The 13,317-nt window shown below is 40.3% G+C and overlaps 2 protein-coding genes and 1 long non-coding RNA gene across 3 annotated transcripts; 1 reads left to right on the top strand and 2 right to left on the bottom strand.

Annotated features, from left to right (window-relative positions):
- Positions 1-204: 204 nt before the first annotated feature.
- On the bottom strand, positions 205-3,726 carry LOC117748050 (serine protease 27-like). The gene is given in 7 exon segments (XM_034557664.1): positions 205-809; positions 811-837; positions 1,456-1,595; positions 1,702-1,967; positions 2,284-2,446; positions 2,565-2,585; positions 3,646-3,726. Coding segments are annotated over 7 exon segments (1,083 nt in total). The 5' UTR covers positions 3,707-3,726; the 3' UTR covers positions 205-404.
- LOC117748056 lies at positions 669-8,194 on the top strand. The gene is made up of 3 exons (XR_004611524.1): positions 669-710; positions 1,981-1,982; positions 8,119-8,194. It is a non-coding gene; the product is annotated as an uncharacterized LOC117748056 (long non-coding RNA).
- Positions 7,769-11,415, bottom strand: LOC117748051 (serine protease 27-like). The gene is made up of 6 exons (XM_034557665.1): positions 11,335-11,415; positions 9,748-9,768; positions 9,467-9,629; positions 8,914-9,179; positions 8,671-8,804; positions 7,769-8,303 (listed from the first exon to the last, which is right to left on the bottom strand). The coding sequence occupies exons 1-6, from the start codon at positions 11,393-11,395 to the stop codon at positions 7,905-7,907; spliced, it is 1,044 nt and encodes a 347-aa protein (XP_034413556.1). The 5' UTR covers positions 11,396-11,415; the 3' UTR covers positions 7,769-7,904.
- Positions 11,416-13,317: the final 1,902 nt, after the last annotated feature.

The following is a 13,317-nucleotide window of genomic DNA, read 5'->3' as shown; positions in this document are numbered from 1 at the left end:
CACTCAATAATGCAATATGACACAGAAACAGTCAATGAAATCAAATTTTATTTTGCATTAAGTAATAGCTTGCAACGTATTTCTCATGTATCACACAGACATATAACACCAGGTAAAACCCTTGAGATGTTCATGCAGATGAAGAGTATAAGGTCAACGTTATGTGTGGCATAACACATACTGACACAGTTAAATCAATTTAGTTGGTTGACTAAACGACACAAATACATGTGATGGATGTTTTACTAGCCTGTTAAATTACAAAAACACTCTTTAACTAGAAGGCACGTCCAAATGTGCAGCTAATTAAAAAGAAGAATTGAGATTATGACAGAAATGCATGAAGATTAATCTCTTTTTACATTTATTTGCGTTTTGAAACCTTTGAAACTGACATTTTCACGTTATGGTTCTCCAACCAGCACAAAGAGGGAAATAACTAGAAGACAGAGTGGGGTGAAGTGGGAGGAACGGATAAGCTGTTCACCGCTGTCAAATATACTGTCAATAGTTACCTGCTTGACAGTGGGAGTCATGGTGGTAGTGGCCCAGGGGGTCATGGTGGTTTTGGTGGTAATGGCCCAGGGGGTCATGGTGGTTTTGGTGGTATTAGTAGAACAAGTGCTATTTAGGTCGCTGTCCACTCCTGAGGATCTGTAGGTAACAAAGCCTGGTTCATTGCTGCCAGTGATGTTGGTGATCCAGTCCTGGTACTGGGACACACGGGTGTAGCCTCCAGGAGTCATAGGCCTGGCGCAGCCCTCGCCAAAACTCACAACTCCACTTTGGATCCACGTAAAACCGTTTTTTTGTCACCAGTGGTCCCCCTGAGTCTCCCTGTGGAAAGAAATGGACGGTTGTTATAATAGGTGAGTGTATCTGCTAGTCTAGGAAGCACCAACCTTTCCGAAGCACGAACTCTTTAATGCTGTTTGGAACTGTCAATCAATGAATAGCTCTATGACGTATTTAGCATACCTTAGCACAAAGACCGGAAGCAAGGGTAAACAAATACATATCTGTTCTATTTTGTTGTTAGGTTACTGCCAGAAATTGTAGTTAATGTTAAAGAAGAACAAAAAACAACTGGAACAACCCATGAATACTAAGGGAAGCTAATGCTAACATAACTGGATGAAACTAACAACAATCCGAATACTCAGGTGTGACTGAATTTAATACACATTTACGTTTTGGGTAGACAAAGACAAACTAGTAGACGTATGTGTGATATGCAGCTCATTTATGTAAATTTGCAGATTTCTGGGATATTAATTAAGATTTTAACATTATTTGGTATCCATTTGTATGGATATAAAATCTTCCCATGTGACTGAAATTGGAAGTACACATTTCACAGGACGTTGAACTGCAGTTTACTCTGCTTTCTTTCGTCTCCCAGTAAAGTTATTTGCTCAAGAAGGCATGAAATAAAAAAATAAAAATAGTGGTCACCTGACACGAATCCTTCCCTCCCTCTCTCAACCCAGCACAGATCATGTTATCTGTGATTTCAGAATAGGCGCATTTGCACTCATTGTTTCCAACGATTGGTAGATTCACTTCCTGAAGGACGTCGGCTCCGGAAATTGAATCTATTCAGATACATCAAAAGGTGAGATTCAAATTGTTGTGTAGAAAAAGACAATACCCATCAGTATGCATTTCTTTGTAATATAAGTATACCGTCTGTGAGCTTACCAGTTTGAGTATTACCAAAACCAGTGACCCAGCTGCTGACCCCGGAGTGGAACGTGCTCCCTGCCGAGGCCAAGCAGACCGGTTGTATGTAGTCTGTAAAATCCACCGGGGCCAACAGCTTCAGGAGACAGATGTCGTTCTCATTGGTTTGGGAGTCGTAGGAAGGATGGCAAATGATATCTTTCAGTTTCCGAGACACTAGGTTAACATTTGGACCCGACTGGGTGAGGCGGCCCAGATAAGTCGTTATGTTAAAGAGTTCATTTCTAGAAGACAAAGAAGTAAAAGAAAACATTTTAGTATGTTTTTTGCCGTCAGCATCCAGACTACCATCTCAGTTTTACAAATTAGGGAGTATTTGAACTGCATGAGCAGGATTTTTTCTTTCATGATGATTGTAAAAAATGTTGTTAGTTGATACCAAGTTAAAACAAACTACAGTATTTACATCACATATAAATCATGCTGACCCTGATTAATAAACTAGGTATAAGTGAGTAAATGTTTAACATGATTCTAGACTCATTCTGTGATTGTCTCTATTCATAAAAAGCTAATAAACCATTAACAGTTATTCCTCACCCTGGTACGCAGTGAGCAGCGGTCAGCACCCACTGATCGTTAATTAGGGACCCTCCACAGAAGGGACCGCCAGCTTTGTTTAAACTGACAAACCAGGGCCAACTTCCTGGAGACGCATTTTGACCTCCCACAATTCTGGGGTTTTTCGGAGCCTGGCCACATACTGACAGAGAAAGGAGAACGAAAGAGAGTTAAACACGTAGTGTTGTGCAACAAGTCGGCTAAATAGCTGACAAATGGTGAAAGTTGAAGAACTAGTAATGTTGCTTTTGGATGTTTACCTGGCTGCTGTGAATGACATCCTGAAATGTAAAACACAGAGAGGAAGAAATTAAGCAAACCTCTTCAGGGTGAAGCAGATGAAGATTAGCATTCCCGAACACAAACCAAAAAATAACCATTTCAAATCTGTTTTGGAGAAATCTGACCCAACAGCCGATTTGTTAAAACACAAAGAAAATTGCCGCAAATACCATGATTTTGATGTATGACATTCCCCTACTCTCTTTCCCAACATGTATTGTCTATATCTACACTATACATAAATAACATGAAGTAAACTAATTGAAACGGACCAGTTAATCCTGCCATACTTTGCCAAGTAACTCCAGTGATCAATGAACACTCACTTCATCAGGAATCTCTGGGATGTAATTTGCTAAACAACATATAGTTTAACAATTTGTTTCTTTGCTCTGGCATTGTCAGGACTTACATTTCTTTATAGTGCTGGCCTCCGGGTTTATTGACCCACGAGGTTGGCTGGTAGAAGATGGTGGGAAAAACCTGAACTCGACCACGTTACCAACTTTTGTTAATTGCTCTCTTTAAATAATCATAGTTTAAAATGGAGAAACAGAAAAGACAGGAAGGGTTTTCCAAATGAAGCACACCTGATTACAACCTCTCTACCGCCACTTTAGTGACTTGAATTGATTAGCTTGTACACAAACTCAAGCTTTTTGATTACATTCTAAAATCATTAATTTGGCTTGTTTTAGTAGATTAAATATTTGCTTTGTAATTTGAAAGACCAAATGAAAGATCAGCTTAAGAGTTCTGTTATTGTGACCCGGTAAAGGAGACCCTCTTCAATCTCATACTGAAAACTGTGAAGAAGCTATTTGATGGAGACAAGACGCTTATCACATTGAAGAACGTTACTGAACTGCAGGCTGACTTATTGGTGTCATGTTTTCATATTCGAATGGTTTCAAGAGTAACCAGATGGACATATGTTACTAAATATACAGTCTTTAAAGTCTCTCACATCAACTTAGGTTAAGAAGCCTGATAGTCTTGTACTCCTTCAACCCTTTATCAACCAAAAAATGAGTAATATTGTAAAGGAACGTTTCTTACCCACGGAGAAGAGGATGATCATCACCACAGCTGGACCACAAAGAAACTGGTAGAGACCCATTTTCACTGTGCCTCCTTCACTTTGTCCACACCGTTAAATACCATATTCAGAAAATGCAGCTCCGCCCACATCTTTACAATGAACCATCATCATAAGTTGTCACCCCTCACCAAACTTCCCACACAACAGAATTCCTGCTTTGAGAAACTCTGCTTGAGGCCATGAGAAAAGAGCATCAAGTCAAACGTGTTTGTCTTGACCCTTGTCTTTGTCTGCAGCTTGCACTTTGCTGCACACTAAATACAAGCGACTATTTACGAGAGAATACATTCCTTCTACATTGGATAAATATTTGTTTAATTAATGAAAGAAGCTAACAGCTTTACACATCTACATTTTCACGGCTGAGTCACGTTTTTCAGCGGTGGAAGAAGTTCTCAGATCTTAAAGCCTACTTAGTTAAAAGTAGCTATTGCATAGTAAAGAAATACTCTTGAAAAATGTACAGTGCAAAAGTATTGGCATCAAAATATACTTAGAACCACTCATTAACACCATTTCAGAATAATATATTGTAAAGCAGGGAATAATGACCTGGTATCTGGTGCCCAGAGTCAGGACTCCAGAATATGTGAGACAGGCCTCAACTCTGACAATGTTTAAATCCAGGCTGAAAACGGTTCTATTTGACAACTGAAAGTATTTTATATGCACTCTTCGCTTTTAATATAATTAATATATTATTATTTTTATGTTTTTATGGAATGATTTTATTTGCCTTTTTGTAATTTGATGTAGCTGTAAAGCACTTTGAATTGCCTTGTGTATGAATTGTGCTCTATAAATAAACTTGCCTTGCCTTGATGGGTACCAAAACGCATGTTCAGACATCAAAATTGGGAGTGGGAAGGTAGAAATGGTTTCCAAACACTTGAATTCGATGGTGTGGCAGCTAATGCCGTAAGACGTTGCAATATATATACAGCAACATTACCAGTAGTAAGATGTGTTATTGAGGTTATTGAGGTGTCATTTCTGTATTTTTGATGGACTTGAGAGCAGCTATTGCTTCATAGACAAAGGTCACTTGGTTACCATGGTAATTGGGGCACCAGGGTGAAGGGCAGAGGAGATCTTAAGAGTGGGAGTGGATATTTTACAAAACCGTTTGTTAAACCCTGGCTTCTGCAGAATTAGATGAATTACTTTAGCCATGTGTAAATTGGGATTTAATGATTTACTATAACTTCACACTGGTTATTAAAGAATATCTATGTGTAGATTATTGTTTAATAATTTACTATATTATTGAAGGATATCTCTGTAGATTATTTGATGATATACTGTATTATTAAAGAATATATTGGGGTTGGGAAACTTAGGAGGAAGAGAACTCTTTGTGAGATATGTGAACTTTGAACACAACAGTTTGGTGACCCCAACGTGATTTTTGGGTGTTTTGGACCGAGGGAAAAGCGATTCGGACATCTAGAAGGATCTCTCCCTGCCACTCACATGAGGCCAACTAAAAGGGTTTAGCAAGAAACCGGTTGTTAAAACCAAATTCTGTATAGTTAATTATAGAGAACATTAGGTGTGAGTGGAGTGGAGGTGATCTCAAAAGGTAAATAAATTGTTAGAGTAAAAACTAAATGCATAAATCCTGAAATGGCGGTCGATGATCAGAGTATAACTGTTGCATGCTGTGCGAGTGAAGTCCTTGAAGAGAGGCACAGAGTGTTTAGAGTTTATACCGGTTATACGGACAGGGCCGTCGTGCCACTGGTTTTGCTGAGAGCAGGTGGAAAATATTTCTTGGATTAATCTGTGTGGGGAAGACTTACGTTTTGAGGACGACTGTCTGACTTATAGTCTCCTTAGAAACTGCATGGAGAACAAGATAAAAATCACAATCAGAAGGAGCTGAGCGAGCTGGTGCTAAGGTGCTAATTGAAGCAGAGAGTAGACAACAGCGACATCGCTGAGAAAAAACAATGAATATATATTTGAAACAAGAGCCCGCGGTGAAAACACCGTAAACAGGAAGAGGGAAATCAAAGAGTACATGAGGGCAAGAGCAGCATGCCAGGAAACAGGAAGTAAGAAAGACACCTAATGGTGGAGAGAAGTACTGTACCCAAAATAGGACAAAATACCCCAGCGGGCAGAGTACTGCAGGGACTAACCCTCTGGCACCATCGCGTGTCCAAATTCTGAATTACCACAAAAGGGACAATTTGCGCCACTGTGTCCAAATTAGGTATTACAGCAACCAGACTGTACTCAAGTGTTTTTTTTGCCATAGCTGACACACCTTAGCAACTAAACTGATGCTCACATACACCATCACATAAGCAGGGCAAGTTTGTTTGCATAGCACATTTCCAAAAAAGGTGATTCAAAGTAAAATGTATTGATTTAAATAAAATTGTAACTTGGTAATAAATGAATAACATTTTTGATTGATGAATAATTAAAAAAAAAAACATAACTGAATTTAAAAAAATGTTTTTAAATGAAATCTTAAATTGATAAATTAATTTGATTTGAATATTGTTGATTGATTGAGGTATTGATAATAATTATAACAACAATAGAACTGAAGTGCAGTGACTGTTGAATCACATCGTATAACCTTTTTTCCCCTACCTAACTGCATTTCTTCGAAAATTGCACCACACTTACAAGTTAGACACATAGTTTATTTTTTGTCTACATTTACATTTCCTTATATAGAGCCAGAGTCAGCACCTGATTCCTTCAACGATGTCAGAGCCAACTTCAACCACGACCCCGCTCATGTGGGTTGAAGTAGCAAGCCATGCCACCATGGACATGACATTTCCAGAAGACTGAAAGACGGCACACGGGAGGCTGAAGAAACATATCCAGAACTGGCATGGAGAGGGTTTATAACCCAGGTGGGACCCACCAAAGAGCAGAAGATGATGCTGGCCTTGTGACTTCTTGTTCAGTACATTCAGCTTCTGTGTGACGTCAACAAAAAAAGTCCATGAGCCATTTGGGATCACAGCACAGGACCGGGGCCGTTCTACGGAGGGGGTTTCGCGAACTTCAATCCGATGAGACTGTCCGAAAAATCGAACGCCGCACTTACGCCATGAACACTGAATTATGGGGGGCTGGATGTCCCGTACTTCGGCTGAAGAAAGTACTCAAACGCGTCCCAGTAAACCACTTTAGCCGAAGAAAGTGTTCGACATTCGGATGAGGTATTTCCGCGTTCACCGGTCGTTCTCCGGAGGGGGTTTCGCGGACTTCAATCAAATGAAAGTGTCTGAAAATTGTGCATGTGAGAAAAGCGCGCGGGCCGCACCAAACTTTGATGTCAAGTAGGGGGCCACAAAACATCGCAATTGGCCCGTAGGCCGTGAGTTTGAGACCCACGTTTTAGAGCCTTGTTGCATCACCGCACTGAATTACATATTTTGATATTTATTCATTATAATGGATCAAGCAACACCGCTACATATAAGCAACAAGGCTAAAGTTTCCAGAATAAAATTTTAAGGGTGAAACTGTGATTTGTGTTTGAAGGAGTTCAATTCTGAGGATCAGAAAAACACCTCGTCACCACAGCCTTTTCCTCTTCTATCCAAGTTTGTTTTTCTTCAGATAGCTTATGGTCCTATGCTCAGCATCAGACTGTGTACATCCGTTGTTTTCATTCATTATTTGCATACTGCACACACATGAGCCTGTTGGTAACACAGTTATAGATGTATAAGTTAGCGATTCTAAATTAGTTTGAACTTGTAGACGGTGAGAAAGTGTGCGAAATGAGTCCATTTCTTTAGCCTCGCAGCCAACGTGTGACAGATGAAAACTCAGATTCTCAACAAACTTATTAGGCTAGAACATTCCTGGTGGTTAAGCTTATGACAAAGCCTTTTAAAATGTGTTTTTTTAATCCTGCTTGCAATGTGTCACAGGTGGCCGATGTCACCTATTTACTGGATTACATATTGTGTCTGCCAAGATTCCCATCTCTGACTCTTTACCTTCTAAATAAACACATATCTCCAGAGAAATAATTCAAACACAGCAAGTAAACACTTTGTATGTGTCTGGCACTCAATAATGCAATATGACACAGAAACAGTCAATGAAATCAAATTTTATTTTGCATTAAGTAATAGCTTGCAACGTATTTCTCATGTATCACACAGACATATAACACCAGGTAAAACCCTTGAGATGTTCATGCAGATGAAGAGTATAAGGTCAATGTTATGTGTTATGGTTCACCAACCAGCACAAAGAGGGAAATTACTAGAAGACAGAGTGGGGTGAAGTGGGAGGAACGGATAAGTTGTTCACCGCTGTCAAATATACTGCCCATATTTGGTTTTGTGACAGTGGGAGTCATGGTGGTAGTGGCCCAGGGGGTCATGGTGGTTTTGGTGGTATTAGTAGAACAAGTGCTATTTAGGTCGCTGTCCACTCCTGAGGATTTGTAGGTAACAAAGCCTGGTTCATTGCTGCCAGTGATGTTGGTGATCCAGTCCTGGTACTGGGACACACGGGTGTAGCCTCCAGGAGTCATAGGCCTGGCGCAGCCTTTGCCAAAACTCACAATTCCACTTTGGATCCACGTAAAACCGTTTTTTGTCACCAGCGGTGCCCCTGCGTCTCCCTGTGGAAAGAAATTGACGGTTAACAAATGGGACGAACCATGAAAACTAAAATATGCTTGTGCTAACAAAACTGTATAAAACAAATACAAATTCCAAGAATAATTATTAAACATTGTGGTTAAGGTAGAACAAGACTAATAAGTAAACAAGTGCATGATCTGCAGATCATTAATGTCATTTTGCAGATTTCCGGGATAGTAATTAAGATTTTAACATTATTTGGTATCTGGATATATAATTTGCCACGGCACTGAAATTGGAAGACAACGTACATGTTTCCCAGGACGCTGAACTGCAGTTTACCCTGCTTTCTGTAAAATGATTTCCTCAAGAAGGCATTACATAATTTCAAAAAGTGGTAGTCACCTGACACGCATCCTTCCCTCCCTCTCTGAACCCAGCACAGATCATGTTATCTGTGATGAAAGGATAGGCGCATTTACACTCATTGTTTCCAACGATTGGTACGTTCACTTCCTGGAGGATGTCGGCTCTGGAATCTGAATCCATTCAGAGAGATTTCAGAAGTAAATTATTCAAATTGGTGTATAAAAAAAGCACAACAGTTTGGATCATTTTGTGATAAAGGTATAAGGTCTGTGAGCTTACCAACTTGAGTATTACTAAAACCAGTGACCCAGCTGCTGACCCCGGAGTGGAACGTGCTCCCTTCCGAGGCCAAGCAGACCGGTTGTATGTAGTCTGTAAAATTCACCGGGGCCGACAGCTTCAGGAGACAGATGTCGTTCTCATAGGTCTGGGGGTTGTATGAAGGATGGCAAATGATATCTTCAAGAGTCGTTGACACTTCGTTAACGTTGGTAACCGACTGGGTGAGGCGACCCAGATAAGCCGTTATGTTAAAGAGTTCATTTCTACAAGACAAAGAAGTAAAATAATACATTTTAGTACGTTTTTTGCTGTCAGCATCCAGACTACCATCTCAGTTTTACAAATTAGGGATTTTGTCTTTCATGATGATTGTAAAAAATGTTGTTAGTTGATACCAAGTTAAAACAAACTGCAGTATTTACATCACATATAAATCATGCTGACCCTGATTAATAAACTAGGTGAGTAAATGTTTAACATGATTCTAGACTCATTCTGTGATTGTCTCTATTCATAAAAAGCTAATAAACCATTAACAGTTATTCCTCACCCTGGTACGCAGTGAGCAGCGGTCAGCACCCACTGATCGTTAATTAGGGACCCTCCACAGAAGGGACCGCCAGGTTTGTTTAAACTGACAAACCAGGGCCAACTTCCTGGAGACGCATTTTGACCTCCCTCAATTCTGGTGTTTTTTGGAGCCTGGCCACATACTGACAGAGAAAGGAGAACAAAAGAGAGTTAAACACGTAGTGTTGTGCAACAAGTCGGCTAAATAGCTGACAAATGGTGAAAGTTGAAGAACTAGTAATGTTGCTCTTGGATGTTTACCTGGCTGCTGTGAATGACATCCTGAAATGTAAAACACAGAGAGGAAGAAATTAAGCAAACCTCTTCAGGGTGAAGTAGATGAAGATTAGCATTCCCTAACACAAACCAAAAAATAACCATTTCAAAACTGTTTTGGAGAAATCTGACCCAACAGCCGATTTGTTAAAGCACAAACAAAATTGGCGCAAATACCATGAGTTTGCTGTATGACATTCCTCTACTCTCTTTCACTACATGTATTGTATCTATACATAAATAACATGAAGTAAACTAATTGAAACGTTTCTTAACTGTCGGACCTGTTAATTTTGCCATACTTTGCCAAGTAACTCCACTGAACAATGAGCACTCACTTCATCAGGCATCTCTGGGATGTAATTTGCTTAACAACAGATAGTTTAACAGTTTGTTTCTTTGCTCTGGCATTGTCAGGACTTACATTTCTTTATAGTGCTGGCCTTATTTTAATCACCCACGAGGTTGTGAAAAAATGGCTGGTAGAAGATGGGAAAATCTTTAACTCGACCACGTTACCAACTTTTGTTAATTGCTTTCTTTAAATAATCATAGTTTAAAATGGAGAAACAGAAAAGACAGGAAGGGTTTTCCAAATGAAGCACACCTGATTACAACCTCTCTACCGCCATTTTAGAGACTTGAATTGATTAGCTTGTACACACGCTCAAGCTTTTTGATTACATTCTAAAATCATTCATTTGGCTTGTTTTAGTAGATTAAATATCCATCCATCCATCCATTATCACCCGCTTATCCGGGGTCGGGTCGCGGTGGCAGCAGGTTCAGCAGGCCGACCCAGGCTTCCCTCTCACCCGCAACACTTTCCAGCTCATTCTGGGGGATCCCGAGGCGTTCCAAGGCCAGCCGGGAGATATAATCCCTCCAGCGTGTCCTCGGTCTTCCCCGGGGCCTCCCACCAGTTGGACGTGCCCGGAAAACCTCTAATGGGAGGCGTCCAGGAGGCATCCTAACTAGATGCCCGAACCACCTCAGCTGATTCCTTTCGACACGAAGGAGCAGCGACTCGACTCCAAGCTCCCCCCTGATGTCCGAGCTCCTTACCCTATCTCTAAGGCTGAGCCCGGCCACCCTACGGAGGAAGCTCATTTCGGCCGCTTGTATCCGAGATCTCGTTCTTTCGGTCACGACCCAGAGTTCGTGACCATAGGTGAGGGTTGGAACGTAGACCGACCAGTAAATGGAGAGCTTAGATGAAATATTTGCTTTGTAATTTGAAAGACCAAATGAAAGATCAGCTTAAGAGTTCTGTTATTGTGACCCGGTAAAGGAGACCCTCTTCAATCTCATACTGAAAACTGTGAAGAAGCTATTTGATGGAGACAAGACGCTTATCACGTTGAAGAACGTTACTGAACTGCAGACTGACTTATTGGTGTCATGTTTTCATATTCGAATGGTTTCAAGAGTAACCAGATGGACATATGTTACTAAATATACGGTCTTTAAAGTCTCTCACATCAACTTAGGTTAAGAAGCCTGATAGTCTTGTACTCCTTCAACCCTTTATCAACCAAAAAATGAGTAATATTGTAAAGGAACGTTTCTTACCCACGGAGAAGAGGATGATCATCACCACAGCTGGACCACAAAGAAACTGGTAGAGACCCATTTTCACTGTGCCTCCTTCACTTTGTCCACACCGTTAAATACCATATTCAGAAAATGCAGCTCCGCCCACAGTATCACACCTTTCCAATGAACCATCATCATAAGTTGTTACCTCTTACCAAACAACAGAATTCCTGTTTTGAGAAACTCTGCTTGAGGCTGTGTCTGCAGCTTGCACTTGGCTGCACACTAATTACAAGCAACTATTTACGAGAGAAGAATGCAGTTACCAAAATTTGAAGTAAAATATGATTAATTCCCCACATACATCCTACATTTATCATTTATTTTACTCTCTACTTGCCATTGGGAACTTTAAATACATTGGGTGAATATTTGTTTAATTAATGAAAGAAGCTAACAGCTTTACACATCTACATTTTCACGGCTGAGTCACGTTTTTTAGCGGTGGAAGAAGTTCTCTGATCTTAAAGCCTACTTAGTTAAAAGTAGCTAATGCATAGTAAAGAAATACTCTTGAAAAATGTACAGTGCAAAAGTATTGGCATCAAAATATACTTAGTACCACTCTGCATAATGCTCAATGTCCCATTTCAGAATAAAATATTGTAAAGCAGGGAATAATGACCTGTTTTTCTTATGTACCGGTATCTGATGGGTACCAAAACGCATGTTCAGACATCAAAATTGGTAGTGAAAAGGTAGAAATGGTATTCAAACACTTGAACATTCGATGGTGTGGCGGCTAATGCCGTAAGATGTTGCAATATACATACGGCAACATTACCAGTAGTAAGATGTGTTATTGAGGTTATTGAGGTGTCATTTCTGTATTTCTGATGGACTTGAGAGCAGCTATTGCTTCATAGACAACGGTCACTGGTTACCATGGTAATTGGGGCACCAGGGTGAAGGGCAGAGGAGATCTTAAGAGTGCGAATGGATATTATATATAACTTCACACTGGTTATTAAAGAATATCTATGTGTAGATTATTGTTTAATAATTCGGTGTGGCTATGCGAAGCAGCAGGCTCATAGAGCAGCAAAAAAGATCCGCCCGGCCGTTTCACGGAAAAACGCGAAAAACTGTGAAAAAATCGCAAAGCCTATGGGAAAAATACTTTGAAACACTAAAGATCCCAAAGCGTAGCTCGCAGATGCATCAAAATACATCAAAACGTGCGGCCTGATCGGGAATCGTGTGCTATGACTTTTCTAAGAGATCGGACCGGCGCTTAGCCCCCAAAACCCCCCAAAAATTTGAGAAATTGTCCCATTCACTTGAATGGGGTTTCGGAAGAGAAAACGCTAATTAACGCTAATCTTTGTGCCCACACTGTGTCTCCATACATTAAGGTAGATACATAATTTAAAGTTTAAAACGTTAACACAAGGATGGAGCTTATCTGCCCAATTGGACATTTTTTCATAGCTAGCACAGTTTAGACAGAATCTTTGTTTGGGTTTCGGAAGATTTCCGGGCTGCTTCAGAGTTCATAATGGGTGTGTATGGCACAGAATGTTCAGATCTAGAGTGACAGAGCCAACTGCCAGAGTGAGAGGGCGCAACCAAAAGTCCTACAAAAATAAAATGGATTTTGCCACAAGTCTCACAATGTTCACTCTTTTTACACCATTTATGGATCAAAACGTAGGGAATCTTGTGCTCGTCCTCACATGTGTCGATTGAATCCACAATGTTTCCTACATTTGTCAGGAGAAGCCTTAACGAGGGAGCAAGTCCACCTCTCTGCCTCATCCGCCTCCATTCTAAAACCGAGCCACATTTTCTTTTTTGAAAGAAGTGAGAGCACTTTGTGAACTGTGATTAAGCCGTCATATCTAAACCCAAAAATACATTTAAGGACACGTACACGTTCACAAAAGCCTTGAGCCTCTCCTAACGTCCACACTTTTGTGATCAGAGTTATGGTTTTATGTGAAATTCCACATTTTGACA

This window comes from Cyclopterus lumpus, chromosome 18 (genome assembly GCF_009769545.1).
Source record: "Cyclopterus lumpus isolate fCycLum1 chromosome 18, fCycLum1.pri, whole genome shotgun sequence".
NCBI lineage: Eukaryota > Metazoa > Chordata > Actinopteri > Perciformes > Cyclopteridae > Cyclopterus > Cyclopterus lumpus.
This window is presented reverse-complemented; position numbering and strand designations above follow the sequence as displayed.

Bases quoted from the DNA above. Each gene is read 5' to 3' on its own strand.
- LOC117748051 (XM_034557665.1), bottom strand. From the start codon at position 11,395: ATGGGTCTCTACCAGTTTCTTTGTGGTCCAGCTGTGGTGATGATCATC. The intron at 9,630-9,747 runs GTAAACATCCAA...TTTCTCTGTCAG, and splicing joins ATGTCATTCACAGCAGCCAG to TATGTGGCCAGGCTCCAAAA. The intron at 8,304-8,670 runs GTGACTACCACT...TTCTTTCCACAG, and splicing joins GAGGGAAGGATGCGTGTCAG to GGAGACGCAGGGGCACCGCT.